At 47.2% G+C, this 14,864-nt stretch overlaps 4 protein-coding genes across 4 annotated transcripts; 1 reads left to right on the forward strand and 3 right to left on the reverse strand.

Moving 5' to 3' along the window:
* Positions 1 to 108: 108 nt before the first annotated feature.
* LOC131272102 (CLIP domain-containing serine protease B4-like) lies at positions 109 to 3,776 on the reverse strand. The gene is made up of 7 exons (XM_058273734.1): positions 3,762 to 3,776; positions 3,398 to 3,660; positions 2,725 to 3,328; positions 1,943 to 2,006; positions 1,334 to 1,536; positions 823 to 1,076; positions 109 to 700 (listed from the first exon to the last, which is right to left on the reverse strand). The coding sequence occupies exons 1-7, from the start codon at positions 3,774 to 3,776 to the stop codon at positions 109 to 111; spliced, it is 1,995 nt and encodes a 664-aa protein (XP_058129717.1).
* An 872-nt stretch (positions 3,777 to 4,648) lies between these two features.
* On the reverse strand, positions 4,649 to 5,819 carry LOC131272112 (CLIP domain-containing serine protease B4-like). The gene is made up of 3 exons (XM_058273746.1): positions 5,792 to 5,819; positions 5,421 to 5,676; positions 4,649 to 5,348 (listed from the first exon to the last, which is right to left on the reverse strand). Exons 1-3 carry the CDS (start codon positions 5,817 to 5,819, stop codon positions 4,739 to 4,741), a joined length of 894 nt encoding a protein of 297 aa, XP_058129729.1. The 3' UTR covers positions 4,649 to 4,738.
* Positions 5,820 to 6,669: 850 nt separating this feature from the next.
* LOC131260303 (CLIP domain-containing serine protease B4-like) lies at positions 6,670 to 8,878 on the reverse strand. Its single transcript, XM_058262000.1, has 5 exons — positions 8,521 to 8,878; positions 8,220 to 8,437; positions 7,979 to 8,142; positions 7,422 to 7,681; positions 6,670 to 7,340 (listed from the first exon to the last, which is right to left on the reverse strand). The coding sequence occupies exons 2-5, from the start codon at positions 8,305 to 8,307 to the stop codon at positions 6,746 to 6,748; spliced, it is 1,107 nt and encodes a 368-aa protein (XP_058117983.1). The 5' UTR covers positions 8,308 to 8,437; positions 8,521 to 8,878; the 3' UTR covers positions 6,670 to 6,745.
* A 1,465-nt stretch (positions 8,879 to 10,343) lies between these two features.
* Positions 10,344 to 14,842, forward strand: LOC131272119 (uncharacterized). Its single transcript, XM_058273759.1, has 10 exons — positions 10,344 to 10,711; positions 10,791 to 11,120; positions 11,184 to 11,286; positions 11,352 to 11,979; positions 12,700 to 12,719; positions 12,797 to 12,996; positions 13,153 to 13,545; positions 13,617 to 13,716; positions 13,782 to 14,083; positions 14,163 to 14,842. Exons 1-10 carry the CDS (start codon positions 10,633 to 10,635, stop codon positions 14,468 to 14,470), a joined length of 2,463 nt encoding a protein of 820 aa, XP_058129742.1. The 5' UTR covers positions 10,344 to 10,632; the 3' UTR covers positions 14,471 to 14,842.
* Positions 14,843 to 14,864: the final 22 nt, after the last annotated feature.

Raw genomic sequence — 14,864 nt, forward strand, 5'->3', positions numbered from 1 at the left:
CAGTTTATTATTTTTCCATTTCGTAAGAAAACATGTGCTTCACAGATACATTCACTTAATTAACCCAACTAAGAAACAAACAATTTGGAAGTAAGTCTCCTTGACTCTCTACTGGACGTTGTTTTGAATCCAATCGACGTACTCCGCCACATTGGTGTACACACCAGGAACCCGCGCAGTGCCGCACTTTTGCGACCCAAAACTGACCACACCGACCAGGTACCAGGCACCGGAGATCTGCCGCATCAACGGACCGCCCGAGTCGCCGCTGCAGGTGTCCTTACCCTTCAGTCCACCGGCGCACAGCTGCGTGGACTGCAGCGTGATGCCGATGCGCTCATAGACCGGAGAGCACTCCTGCAGACTCTTGATGTCCAGCTCAACCTTCAGCTTCTGCTGGCTAGCGGTTGCGGTCTCCGTTCTACCCCAACCGGCGGCAAAGCTTTGCAAACCCTCGTGGTTGCGCGTGCGGATCGAATTCTCCACCGGCAGGCAGATCGGGCGAATCGTATCGGAGTACTCCACGTCCTTGGTGAAGCGAATCAGAGCGATGTCGTTGACGTTGCTTTTATCCTGCGCATTGTAGCCACTGTGCGTCACGACCTGCTCGATGTCCATGTCGATGGGAGGATCGGAGCAGGTGTTCAACTGGCAATCTCTGGGTGTGCTGACGTCCCATTCTCCAAGCCGTACCCGATACCTACGGTATTTGAAAAGAAACAAACATTTTAACATTCTAATAACTCACATAAGATCTTCCGAGAGGTCATTGGGTCCCCTTCAGAATCTCTGTCACTAAATTGCCCTATCTTCAAAACGTACAACTTCCAGCCTCGGGGAAGAGATGTCACGCAGTGGGCCGCTGTTACGATGTAACGTTCGTTGATAAGCGATCCACCACAGTGAAAGTCGTTCTGGCTGCCCGTTTTTTGGTACTCAATGAGGGCTGTCCATGGGAATTCGTCCAGCATAGTTGGTTGACCGCCAACAACGCGGTTCGTATACTGGATTCCACATTGCGGTGGTGATAGCAGAGAATTTATTCTAGGCCTTATGGTGGCTCCTGCGCAACAAACCTGAAGAGTGCAAAGTAAAAATGGTAGATCGTGCTAATTAAACCGGGAGAAAACGTTGTCGTCTTGGTGTTAGTGGGCAGCTCATCAATCAGCTCATTTCCTTAGTCGTTTTAGATACATGATCTCACCGAAAACCGGAATGCTATTTCAACTTGTCATTCACGAAAGTTCAATCTCCTCCAGTCTTGTTTGACGGTAATTAACTTGTTTGCGAATGTGTCGATAAACTTAGTCAGCTTACTCTATAAACTACCTACCAGAGTGCTTGTCTGCTGTACACCACACCGGCTGTTCCTTAAAAAGTTTATCTCATCTGGAGTGTTGACACCTCTATCAAAGATCTGCTTAAGCGACTGGCATTCTTGAAACAGGATGCATTTACCTGGTTGGCCGAGCGGATTTACACAGTTTTGCCCAAGAACTATGCAGAACCGAATATATAAGAATAAAATGTTCATAACTGAGGCGTACAGATTGTTTTGATTCCTTAGATTGAAGGGGAATGCATACCGAGGGCTGCGCTCTGTCCTATCGCTGCACATAAACAAAGCACCAGAAAGCTTCGGGTAGCCTCAACACGCGTCAACGAATCCATTTGATAACGATGGTCAATACAGACTACGGACTGATTCAGTGTTTAAATGTCTCAAGATTCTGTTCTCAACTTATCGACCCGGAAATCCACAACACAACCTTTTCTTCCCACCAGCGAGAAGAGACTGACGTTTGTAGGGTCCGGGCAGGTCAACTTGATCTGACCGGTTTTACCAAGACTATTATCAGTGAACGTTCACATGAGGCTTCTCTCGCTCAACAACTCTGCCGATTTCAAGTAAAAGCATCTCCCAAGCATCGGAAACCGGTACATGAGCCGCGCTTCAAACAAATCTGGTTTCCCATCGGGCAGTCATCATCTCCATTCAAGATCACCTGCGGTTTGTTTTATGGATGCGCATCGGTCGGGTTGGTCATAACCATCACTATAGCAAAACGAATGGTCTTAACTTATTGTTAATGGGAAGATGACAATAAACATATGCCCTTGAAAAACCCGGGCCGGCGCATTCAATTTGCGAACCCAAAGAACAACGTGATGTTTCGATATTTGTTGAGTTTGCGTATTGATCGGCCGGTTTCAGGTAAGGGCACAAATGGGACTTTTGACACTGACTTAAACTGTAGCAGGTATGATATATTTTTTTGCAATTTTGTGCACATCACGTAGTGAATCTTGCCAAAGCTATAGTGCAAAAGCTAACCGGTTTAAGAGGATGGCGGCATGCGAAAGGCGGTAGATGAAATTTGTGAGGCATTTGGAAGGCATTTATTGATATTGGTTACCAGTTCACCTACGATCGAGATGTAGCCCTTATCATATTTCATAATAAGCATCTTTTATAAACTTCACTGAGCACCCGGTAGGCAGTCTGCCAGTCTGCTAGCAGGATGGTTTTAAACAAGCCCACAGCACAACAAACACAGCACCCAATAATTATGAACATCCACTCAAAAATAACACATCAATTTTTCATGTGAAAAGAATTTGTCGGAAGTACATCACAGTAATTTAAATAGGCTTCCCTATTCTAGAATTAAGTTTATTGTAACCACACATCACTGTGTTCCTAGAACCAGACAAATCTTATACCATATTTTCTTGAATCCAATCGATATACTCCACCACATTCGCGTAGACTCCGGAAACACCGGGGGTGCCACACAGTTCTGGGCCAAAACTGACCACTCCCAGCAGATACCAGGTACCGGCCATGGACCGCATTAGTGGGCCCCCGGAGTCCCCAGTGCAGGTATCCTTGCCTTGTTTACCACCGGCGCACAAATGTACTGAGTTTAGTGAAATTCCAACACGCTGGTAAGCCGGCGAGCATTGCCACCGGCTGTTGATTGGCAGCCTGACCTTGAGTTTCACATTGCTTTGCAAAGAGTACTCCGTTTTGCCCCAGCCGACCGCCCAGGCCAACATCCCGGTGTGATCTTTCCGCCGCATAGCCTGCGAAACCGGGAGGCAGATCGGTTGAATCGTATCGGTGTACTCCACGTCTCTGGCGAAGCGAATCAGAGCGATGTCGTTTGCTTTACTCGCATCCCGCGGATCATAATTATTGTGTTTGATGATTTTAAAGGGTATCAAATCGATCGGTGAATCAAAACATTGCGGTTTAGTATTGTTTGCATCTTCATAACAGTCCGGATCTGAGGTCAGATCCCACTCGCCAAGTCGTACCCGGTACCTTGGAAAAAAGGGTTCAAGAAGACAAATCACGTTAATGGCACACAAACAAATACGAATTGGTACTTACACCATGAAGCCGACAGGAAAGCCGGTGACGCAGTGTGCAGCTGTTAGAACATGACGTTTGCTGATAAGAGATCCTCCGCAGTGAAAGCCTACTTCTTCGGAAAAATTTTTGTACTCGATCAGGGCCGTCCATGGGAACTCGTCGGGTTGTGTCTTCTCCCCACTAAACACGCGATCGGCTAATTGTAATCCACATGTTGGTGGTTCTGGCAAGATTTCGGAAGGTGTTGTAACAGGCGTGAAATTCGGATCCGCACAACATACCTGTGAAAATGGCACGTAATATTTATGAACAACGATGTGCACATTACACTAATATAACCTCTAGTATGATATAAACATAAGTCCCTACCAGTTGCTTATACCCAACAGTACCACATTTACACGATAGGATAAATTGATGTTGCTCTTGTGTAGTGTCGTTTGCTGTAAATAGCTTTACAAGTGGCTGGCACTCTCGAAACAGTATGCACCTGCCCGACTCTCCGCGCGGGTTCACACAGCTTTTTCCTTGCTCTGATAAAACCAATATAAAATGATACTCATGTTAAGCCCAGTGCAAGTGCAGGGATATTTTTCCTCACCCAATGTTAAAACACCGATTCCGCTGAGTACCAGCAAACCGATGATGACGGTAGACCATCCCTTACTGAAAAAAATTTTGATCATTTTGCAACGCCTCAGTTGGAATTTCCCAAGCCGGTAAGGCGTTGTATTCCTTAGTAGCACGATTCGTGTCCAATCCTGTCAAGTACGTTTTGCAGACTGAATGCGTTATCGTGGCTTCAATGAGATTTTTATTTGAAAGAGCAATCGTATGTACGCAGAATGTTTATAAATGGGAGATTTAGCTGATTGTGTGTGAATTCTGATCTTGAGCTTGTGGTCTCTATACTGTGTGGTGTGGTTCAGTCATGTGGACTTACTTCAATTACACTTTAAGACTACTAGGATTTTCGAGAGTTGTATTTAAAATATAATGGAAAACTGTGTCATTTCAATTAGTTTTCAAAATTTCTTTTAAAACGTTAGCTACAAGTGATTGAAGAGATTGTAGAACAAATGCTTTAATTCTTGCAGGGGATTATCTATCTCAGTGCTTCTATTCATTTTTCTGCTATCTGTGGCATATTACATTTTTTTATGACACTTATCGTTTACTCAGAATAACCTGGCATATATCGCAATACTCACCAGACTTTAAATTTCACAGAAAAAATAACGAAGCAGCCCCTCCAAAAATGTATTTCTTGGAAACTACAAGAATTATAATTTAATACAATATTTTAATGTCGTGTTTGTTGTAAAGATACATCGCGGTATTGCTAACATCAGACAAAACCTATATAATATTTTCTTGAATCCAATCGATATACTCCGCCACATTAACGTAGATACCAGATACGCCCGAGGAACCACACTTTGCAGGCCCATAACTGACCACTCCCAGCAAATACCAGGTACCGGCCATGGACCGCATTAGTGGACCCCCAGAATCTCCAGTGCAGGTATCCTTGCCATGTTTACCACCGGCGCACAAATGTACCGGCTTTAGGGCGATTCCGTTACGCCGATAGGCTGGTGAGCATTGCTGTAGGCTGTTAATCGTTAGGTTGACTTTTAGCTTGATGTCGCTACGCGAGTTAGACTCCGTTTTGCCCCAACCGGCAGCCCAGGCCAACATCCCGGTGTGATCTTTACGCCGCAAAGCCTGCGAAACCGGGAGGCAGATCGGGCGAACCGTATCGGTGTACTCCACGGCTCTGGCAAAGCGAATCAGAGCGATGTCGTTTGCCTTACTCGCATCCCGCGTATCGTAACCATTGTGTTTGATGATTTTAAAGGGTTCCAAATCGATTGATGAAGCAAAACATTCCGGTTCACTGTTGTTTACATATTGATAACAGTCCGGATCTGAACTCACATCCCATTCGCCAAGCCGTACGCGGTGCCTAGGAGAAATAGGTTTAAGAAGACATCGGATTAACTGAGTCCAATGAAAAGGTAAGCGAACTGGCACTTACACCGTCCAGCCGTGAGGGAGTTCGGTGACGCAGTGTGCAGCTGTTAGAACATGACGTTCGTTGATAAGTGACCCACCGCAGTGCAAGCCAAATGTTCCGTCTCGCTTTTTATACTCGATCAGGGCCGTCCATGGGAACTCGTCTGGTTCAGTTACCTCCCCACCAACAATACGATCCGCCACTTGTAATCCACACATTGGAGGTTCTGGCAAGGCTCCGGATGCAGGTGGTAAGGTGGTTGGCGGATCGGTTATCACTGACGGGGAGTTCGGCTCCGCACAACAAACCTGTGAAAATGACAAGTAAGATGGGTTGATCGAACTAAACTGGGTATCTTTTCCAACTAAATATTTCACCAAAAGAAAACTTACCAACTTTTTGTACCCCACAGAGCCACATTGACACGACAGGATAAATTGATGTTGTTCTTGTGTTGTGTCGCTTGCTCTAAATAGCTCTACGAGTGACTGGCACTCTCGAAACAGTATGCACCTACCCGGTTCTCCGCGCGGGTTCACACAGCTTTGGCCTTGTTCTGATAAAATCGATTTAAACGGTGAGCTAATTATTGCCACCCACTGGTACAGAGCTATTTTGCCTCACCCAATGTTAAAACACCGATTCCGCTTAGTGCAAAAAAACAGATGACGACAGTAGTCCATCTCCTACCGGAACAGGTTCTGGACATTTTGCAACGTCTCAGTTGGAGTTTTCCTAAGTAAACTTTCAACCTGGCAACGTATTCGCAAGTAGCACGATTCGCGTCCAATCCTCTCAAGTACCTCTCGCAGACTGAATTCACAATCGGCTTGTATAGGATTTTAATATGGCAGAGCGTACGCATGTTGGTGAAAGTTTGAGATGGGAGATTTCCCCGCTGGCGTTGAGAAGCTTATGTTGCGCTCTATTAGGTGGGTTGTCTCTACATTGTGTAGTATGTGGCATTATCATCGAGTGGCCGATTGTTTACATAAACGTCAACATTTGATTTGCTTGGACATCAGCGCCTGGACGGGACTTCCCTTCTTGAGTAACTAGAATCTTGAACCTAAAAATCTCACACAACCACTGGTAAAAGATGGATCCTGTTATGTATTGTTTTCAAGCACAAAATGGGAAGATCTCGATTCAAATTCACACAGCATGCTTATGAAGAATGGTTTCGTGTTGTTCAATACATCGTTTAATGATCACTCAGTCAGTGGACTTCACATTCCAAAAACATGAAAAATCGAAACAACACCAGTGGTATGTACTTTTCGTCGATGAGTTTTATTGGTAATTAACGTAGTCTCTCCGGAGCGTCCAGCAAACATTTGTTAAGCCTAGTAAACATTCTGCCGAATCCAGTCACCGAACTTTGCCACATCGGTATACACACCAGGAACGTCGGCAGTACCGCACTTCGAAGGGCCAAAGCTTACCACCGCTATCAGGTACCAGGCACCAGCAAACTGGCGCATCAACGGGCCACCCGAGTCACCGCTGCAGGTGTCCTGTCCGTTCACACCACCGGCGCATAGCTGCGTCGACTGCAGGAATATGCCGTTGCGCTGGTAAACCGGTGAACACTGCTGCAGACTCTTCACCTTCAACTCGACCTTCAGCTTCTTCTGGCTGGCCGAAGCGGTCTCCGTTTTGCCCCATCCAGCGGCCCAGCTTGACAAGCCGACGTGATTAGCGTTGATAGTCTTGCTCGATAGCGGCAGGCAGATAGGTCGCACTGTTTCGGTAAACGCCACCGGGCTAGCCATACGAATCAGCGCAATGTCGTTAAGGTGGTTCTTGTCCTGCGTATCGTAGCCAGTATGTACGACGATCTTCTCGATATTCATGTCAACCGGAGCATCGTTGCAATCACCATCACCGTTACAGTCGCGATCCAAGCCGAGGTCCCACTCGCCCAGTCGTACCCGATGTCTGTAAAATGACCAAACAAAAAGCAACCGGCCGGCCACACATTAAACCTCGCATCTCATGTCCGTAAATGGTGAAACTTACACCTTCCAAGTGCGCGGAATCGAAACGATGCAGTGAGCTGCGGTTAAAACGTAGCGTTCGTTGATCAACGATCCACCGCAGTGGAAGCCATAACGACCGTTCGGTTTCTGGTACTCGATCAGTACCGCCCACGGGAACTCATCGAGTTGTGTCGGTTGGCCACCGAAAATACGGTCCGTGAGCTGGATACCACAGTGTGGCGGTTCAGGCAAGACCGAGTTGCCGGTGTTTGCGGGAGCAGTGGAACCGGCGCAACATACCTGGAAGAGGCATTGAGAGGAACACACAGACAAGATAAGCCAGCGTCAACACCCAACAAGAATAGCTACCATTCTGAGGTAGTAAAATAAAGTCCTTTCAATTATTGCTCGAACGAAGAACAAATGTGTAATTGATGTACAAATGATGAAGTATTATACTTCCCGATTCATATCTCATTTCCTGTACCCTACTAAAAGTGCAATGTCAACGATTTGGTAGCATTCGAATACAGGTGATCCAAAGGGTCTATTTAAAACATGCAGATGACACAACCATAAGCATATTTAAACACTTACCAGTGCCTTCCGCCCGGATGAACCGCAACGGCTGTCTTGTAGGTACTGTGTATCTTCCGGTGTAGCGATAGGTTTGCCGAAAACAGCAACCAGCTCTGGGCACTCCCGGAATAGAATACAATTTCCCGGCAGGCCACGAGGATTCGTACAGCTTTCACCAAGTTCTGATGAAACGGGGAAAACAAGGATTGAGAATCTCAGTGATTTTTCCCCCGCAGCATCGCAGTTACGACGTTCTCACCTAGCGCCAACACGCACTGTCCTACTGCACCCAACAAGCAAAGCATTAGCAGACCCATACGGGTACCGGTCACATTGCCGACGACCATCTTCCAGCTGGTGTATAGCTTCCCACTGCGTTCGATTGTCCTTTCGCCACACTCAATCAGACGGATGCTCCGTAAGGGCACGATAATCTTGATGAACACACAACCTTTCCTCCCCGGCGATAGCAGAGGACTGGAAATTCTCGGAACAACCCGGAGAGCTATCAACTTTTCTATACGTGACCGACACCACTACCGCCACAAGCGGCCACCTACCATCACTTGGACAGACGGCGCATCGAAAACAAGTTCTACAGGTAGCGGAAACCTGCAGTTTCACCAACCCCGGCTTAACCGAGACCTTCGCTGGCGATAACCTTCCGACACTCGACGAAGACTCGCGCATCGACCGCGACCGCGTATTTACATAAAACTAACAACGACAAAAGAGCACAGCACAGAACAGTCTTCAAACATTTTCGGATTGGTCAAACAGGTTTGTTGATCATTTTCAAAAAACAAAAGTAAATAAAATCTCGGCTTGTTCTGCGCGTTTCTACGCACACGCTAATGATTACGCTAATGAGCTGTACAGCCTCCTTCACACGTCCGGCCGTACAGGCGGTCAGGGAATTCCACAGTGCGACCACAAAACTAGTTCTCCAGCACAACGGACCGGTTCTTACAACGACGACGACGACGACGACGATCGTCAAGACACCGAAGTGTGGATCTTGAGCGGAGAAACGTATTGTTGCTTGGCTGTATTCTCTCTTCCCTTCGCTCTTCATCTCTCTTCCAAAGTATGTTTTTACGTGATAATGATGTATATTTTCTGACCGAAGCATGTATGTATATACATTCACGGGGAATTCCCTTCGACATACCGGCACGATATAAAATGCATGTAAACGCGTTGGATACCTGGAAACGGCAAAGACCCTTTGTTGTGACTTGGGGAAACCGAGATTGGCGTTCATCCCACAGATGCTGGGTTTTTTTGCTCTCTCGTATTAGCTAAACAGATCATGTTTTGAATACAACTTTGCCAGAGTTTCATATGTCGCGGCAATCAAGATTAATCTAACCATTGTACACGAATCAACTCAAATACGCCATGTAGAATAACCGCGAGGCTTATTCAACCGAAAAATCAACAAACTATAAAATACCCATCAAAATGTTTATATGAGGTTTGCCACACATTTTCTCCGAATAATTTCGTAACAAAACGACTGAATAATTCATTAAATACTCGATCGGGTTCAGTCAAGATCGAGCATATTTTTGAGAATTGAAAATCCTGCCAATTCGGCCGTAAATTTGTAAACTGTTAAATCAATCCAGTTGAACATAAATAAAAATTCACTGAGCCATGGTTTATGTTCCAAACATGAGCATCAATATGGAAATAAATAAATAAATAAAGAGATATTTGTTGTTGATCGTTATATCATTAATCGTTTCTTTGAATAAAAAACTGATATCAATAAACGTCATGCTGCTCTTATTTGGATGAGTGTTCGTAACAATACCATATTTAATTAAAAAATCAAGTTGTCCCCATTGTTCCTGGGACTGAACTGAATAAATTATTATTGAGATTTCATGGAAACAAGCAAAACTTCGTAATATGTTTTTTATACATTTTTTACGATGATTTTGATGATTACGATGATACAAATGCAGCGAATATTGTTGGTTTCCAATAACCGCTTGCCCACGACTCAAGGCTAACGTGCAACGGGGTTCAACTGTCTGTGGTGGCTTAGAACGGTCTCAACCCCGGAAACAGTTCGTCAATGCCTGGACTGATGCACATCATCATTCTGAAGGTTCAAAATTGCTTGCTTGTCTGATCGAGTTTTCGATCATCGTTTGTCTGTGTGGTAGTCGCAGCCGTATCAGCAAGGTGTCACCCTGATAGTGACCCCGGTGCGGCCGAAAGGCTGATAGTACCGTTTCGCGGGTTCCTTCGCTTGTTTTCACCCTTGGTTTGTGTTTGTGTTTGTGTTTTTTTTGCTGAAAACGAAGTGAGGAAAAAACCAGATCCACCACCAACGTCAGCGACAGCATCTCGTCTGTCCTGGCCGTTTAGAAGGCGACGGGGTGCGAGATGCGCAGCGAGGTCTATTCTTTTTCCTCTTCTCGTCCCTGCTCCTCCGATGGTAGCTTCTCTATCAGAGACCGGTTGGGCAGAGTTCGGCGCCTCGCATACGACGAAACGCGGGCATAACAGTGCCAACGTGCTTACGAAACACACCGAGTGTGGCTCCGGTGGGTTTACCTGCTGAAAGTGATCTTTCTATCTTTCCTGTGTTACTTTTTGACGATTTTCCGAACGGCTCAAAGGCTTTTTGAAAGTAGCCTATAACAGTCAGTTTTACAATGTTGCCACGTGCTGGAGGATTCCTGCTAGCACCGCTGCTCCTGTTCCTGATAGCATGCATCGGTGCATCGTCAGCACGTGAGTTTCCCGTTCCGATCATCGCTGTAATCATAAACGCGGTCGTCTTCAAACCATTCTCAATCCTTTTGTCTAACAGAGAAGCTGAACACAGAATGCCAAACGCCGGACGGAAAGCGAGGCACCTGCGTGATGTTGCGATCGTGTCAATCGATCCGCCAGTTGGTGCTGAAAAAGGATAAAACGCCTGCGGACAGGGATTACCTCATGAAGTCACAGTGTGGAATAGAAAACCGAAGCGTGCTTGCCTGCTGCCCGCTGCCCTCTAGGATATCAGGTAGATTTGGTGAGAGAGTTGACCTACCGTCTACTGCCGATTGTGGAGGGCGCCTAGATGACCGCATCTTCGGCGGCGAAGTAGCCCCACTCGGATCCTATCCGTGGTTAGCCAGAATTCAGTACTATAAAGGTACGCTTCCAAAGTACACTCTTTAGTTGGTGAATCTTTAATCCATCTGTTGTCAATTTTAAGGAAACAACCGCTATGGCTTTCACTGCGGAGGAGTACTCATTCATAAACAGTTCGTCCTTACGGCGGCCCACTGTATCGAAGGCGTACCATCCAGCTGGATTGTGTGAGTAGGACATTGCGCAGGATCGGAGGCGTTCACCGACTACAGCCTTTACTCTTGCATTCCAGCTACCAAGTGCGGCTCGGGGAGCACGATACAACTAAAGATGAGGATTGCGATTTGCTAGAGGACGGCGAACAGCTGTGTGCTGATCCAGTGCGTGACGTACTGGTGCTTGAATACCTAGTGCACCCGGATTACTACAAAGAGAACGGGGCAGACTACAACGATATCGCCGTGCTGAAGCTATCGGAGTCGGTCGAAAGCACCGAGTTCATTAGCCCGATTTGCGTTCCGACCTCGGCAAACACTTTGCCGAGGAATCTTACCGACATTTCTATGGTCGTCGCTGGTTGGGGACAAACGCAGACCAGATCGTCTAGTACAAAGTTAATGCACCTGAATGTACCAGTATGGGATAACAGCCGCTGCAGCGAGGTGTTTCAAACGGTGTCCCTGGACATTGTTCCCACGCAGGTGTGCGCCGGCGGTGAGAAAGGAAAAGATTCCTGCCGGGGTGACTCCGGTGGTCCACTGATGTATCGCCGCAACATAGGTACATCCAATTGGTACTTGGTCGGTTTGGTGAGCTTCGGTCTGGAACGGTGTGGTTCCGACAACGTGCCGGGAGTGTACACGCGCGTAAGCGAGTACATGAATTGGGTGCAGGATACTTTGGAAGGTGAATTGGGTTATTGAAACAGTTTAAATGTTCAAATAACAAGCAACGCAGATTTAAGCAATAAAAATGTATTTTTTCTAACGAAATCTTCAGCGTAATGAACCGGTTTGATTTTCTTTCGTGATCTTTACAATGTCATTATTATATAACAATAGCGTCAAACTAACCCGAAATGTACTTCATTAGTAATCTTTGACGAACAACAGGTTACCGGTATGCTAAAATGTTCCTTTGATCTGCTGAATTTGACCAACGTTGTCCTCCTTTGATAGCATCCATGGTGATCAGGGAATCCCCAATGGATTGACCCTAATTACTATATGTCACCTTGACTTATTTTGAATAAGGCAACAGCCAACAAAATTGGTATGCAATTGTGGTGCTTTCATTCTTGCAACCACCACCGGGAAGGCCCATGTTTTGTGAAATTCACTTACAGAAATCACCGGTAGATTGGAACGGTCCGATACGCCGTCGGTAAAATGACAAGTACGATCATCCCACCCCCTGCACACGTTCAGACCACGTCGGTCGGCGATCACACGAGAGAGCAGTAGGGAATGCTGACCAAAGAGAGAAAAAAAAACAAAACTAGTTTCAACCACCACGTTCGTGTCTTTATTGGCCCCGAATACGAATGTGGGATGTCCGGGTCGGCGTCGGCTGTCCGAGAGCCCGTTAAGCTGACGCTCGGTGGACAGCGGATTGTTAGTTGCTGTTTCTCGTTCGACCAGTGCACAACGGGACAGGCCAAGTGAGTAGGCCGACGGTAGTTGCCGGTATAGCTTTCGTCCTTACAAAAACTATTTCTAGATAATAGCCGTGATCAAGAACCGAAAGAAAGAACGGGAAAGATAGACTGGAAGGTTGGCGTGAAAGAGAAAGTCACTTGCGCCGGAGGATCTCCTGTCCCGTGAACGTCCACACCACCGTCAAGATGACGGCGACGAGTATGAGAACGCGGCCCTGTCGGATGCTGGTAATTGCCGTCATCATCGTCATGTGCGTGCCGTACCACACCGAGGCGCAGTGTTAGTGTTGTTAGCGTTGTGTTATGTTTTGTTATTAACTTTGACTATCGCGGCGTGTGCCTCGCGCTATCGCGAAGACCATCGTCAATAACACCGATCGATCGAAGAAGCGATTACTGAACGTTTTGCGTCCGTTTTCCTTTTCCTTGTTTTCAGATCTCTCCCAATGCCGTACGCCAGAACAGAGCGCCGGTTCCTGCGTGTTGGTAACGCAGTGCACTGTCGTGCGAAACCTGCTCAATAAGCCGCTGCTCACCGCGAACGATATCCAGTATCTCGAAAACAGCCGCTGCGGGGTACTGGACCGCAAAGTCCTTGTGTGCTGCGCCAAACCGGACGTTCCACCCAATACCCCAGCTCCAACCGCTCCACCGAACCGTGTGCCAACCACAAATGCGATACCGGTTGATAACCGGCTGTCGTTGGAGCAGCGTCAGCAGCTGCTACCGAGCGAATGCGGTTTACACCTGTCCGATCGCATCGTCGGTGGTGAACGAGCTAAGCTCGAAGAATATCCCTGGATGGCGTTGATTCAACATCGTCGCAAGAGTAAGATGAGATGGCATGCCGAGAAGCAGTGTGGAGCATCCTTTCTAATCGTTTCAATTTGCCTTTGACAGATGGAGATCTTAAATTCCACTGCGGAGGTGCATTGATCAGCACCCGCTACGTGCTGACGGCGGCGCACTGCATCCGAAACATTCCTTCGTCGTGGACGCTGTAAGTAAGCTGGACCAAGTTGATGCGGAGCAACGACGTTGAACGATCCACGGTGTTATTTTCAGCACGGCTGTCCGGTTGGGCGAATGGGATCTCGCGTCGGACACCGACTGCATGACACTCCTGGACGAAACGATCTGCGCCGATCCGGTGCAGGATATTGCGCTCGATAAAATCATCGTCCATCCCGACTACCTTACCACCGGCACGCAAGTGCGGAACGACATCGCCCAGATACGGCTGGCACAGGAGGCGGTGGTGAACGATTACGTGTTCCCGATCTGCTTGCCGCTTGACACGGCGTCCCGCACGGTTTCCTACGATGGGAAGAGGCTCGTCGTGGCCGGATGGGGACAGACGGAGGAAGGTAAGCTGCAGTTTTGGAACTCGTTTTTAGTTTCTCATTCCGCATGGTTATGAAACGTCATTCCTTCTCGCTTTTGCAGCCCTCCAGAGCCAGTACAAACTGTTCGTCGGTGTAAACGGTGTGCCCGAACGAACCTGCCAGCAGCAGTACCCGCAGGCCAACATTGACCAAACGCAGCTGTGCGCGGGTGGAGAGTCGGGTAAGGATTCCTGCCGTGGAGACTCCGGCGGTCCACTGATGTTCCCCGGAAAGCGCGGCTACCAGGACGTCATGGTGCTGGCCGGGCTGGTGAGCTTCGGCAAAAAGTGTGGCATCCAGGGCGTTCCGGGGGTGTACACGCGGGTAGGTCAGTACGTTGATTGGGTCGTGGGCAACCTGGAGCCATAGTGGCGCCAGTGAAAACCAGTTGACGAGGTTTCTGCCGAAGAAGTTGTATCCCGATCGCACTGAACGTACTGAAGTTGAGAGACCTAGGCGAGGACCATTAAAATTATTTGCGAACCCTCTGCGTATGCTTACTGGTAAAGGTTATTTTGATACTCTTTTGCAGAATATCGAGTTAGAAAAGCATCTCAGGGAAACGATAGGTTATACATAATGAGACGAAAGGCTCTTCTCAAAACAATCGCATGGTTAATAAGATAGATCACATAAGCTGCTCTAGAGAACTTTGCTTTTGAGTTGTAAATTAGCCACATTTTTATTTAAAATCATAAATTCTGATAAACGCTGAAAATAGATCGTTTTCAAGAAAACGAACGAGCTTTCGATAGTGTAATCT

Source organism: Anopheles coustani, chromosome 3 (genome assembly GCF_943734705.1).
Source record: "Anopheles coustani chromosome 3, idAnoCousDA_361_x.2, whole genome shotgun sequence".
Taxonomy (NCBI): Eukaryota; Metazoa; Arthropoda; class Insecta; order Diptera; family Culicidae; genus Anopheles; species Anopheles coustani.

Excerpts from the sequence above, each read along its gene's own strand:
- LOC131272102 (XM_058273734.1), bottom strand. Across the intron at positions 1,537-1,942 it reads TTGTTTGAAGCGCGGCTCAT|TTATGAACATTTTATTCTTA; the intron begins GTACCGGTTTCC and ends TGTACGCCTCAG. Across the intron at positions 1,077-1,333 it reads TACAGCAGACAAGCACTCTG|GTTTGTTGCGCAGGAGCCAC; the intron begins GTAGGTAGTTTA and ends TGCACTCTTCAG.
- LOC131272112 (XM_058273746.1), bottom strand. The coding sequence starts at position 5,819 with ATGTGGCTCTGTGGGGTACAAAAAGTTG. Across the intron at positions 5,677-5,791 it reads CTGTGGGGTACAAAAAGTTG|TGATAACCGATCCGCCAACC; the intron begins GTAAGTTTTCTT and ends ACTCCCCGTCAG. Across the intron at positions 5,349-5,420 it reads CTCCCTCACGGCTGGACGGT|GCACCGCGTACGGCTTGGCG; the intron begins GTAAGTGCCAGT and ends TATTTCTCCTAG.
- LOC131260303 (XM_058262000.1), bottom strand. The coding sequence starts at position 8,307 with ATGGTCGTCGGCAATGTGACCGGTACCCGTATGGGTCTGCTAATGCTT. Across the intron at positions 8,143-8,219 it reads ACAGTGCGTGTTGGCGCTAG|AACTTGGTGAAAGCTGTACG; the intron begins GTGAGAACGTCG and ends CCGTTTCATCAG. Across the intron at positions 7,682-7,978 it reads CATCCGGGCGGAAGGCACTG|GTATGTTGCGCCGGTTCCAC; the intron begins GTAAGTGTTTAA and ends TGCCTCTTCCAG.
- LOC131272119 (XM_058273759.1), top strand. The coding sequence starts at position 10,633 with ATGTTGCCACGTGCTGGAGGATTCCTGCTAGCACCGCTGCTCCTGTTC. Across the intron at positions 10,712-10,790 it reads CATCGGTGCATCGTCAGCAC|AGAAGCTGAACACAGAATGC; the intron begins GTGAGTTTCCCG and ends TTTGTCTAACAG. Across the intron at positions 12,720-12,796 it reads TGCACAACGGGACAGGCCAA|AACCGAAAGAAAGAACGGGA; the intron begins GTGAGTAGGCCG and ends GCCGTGATCAAG.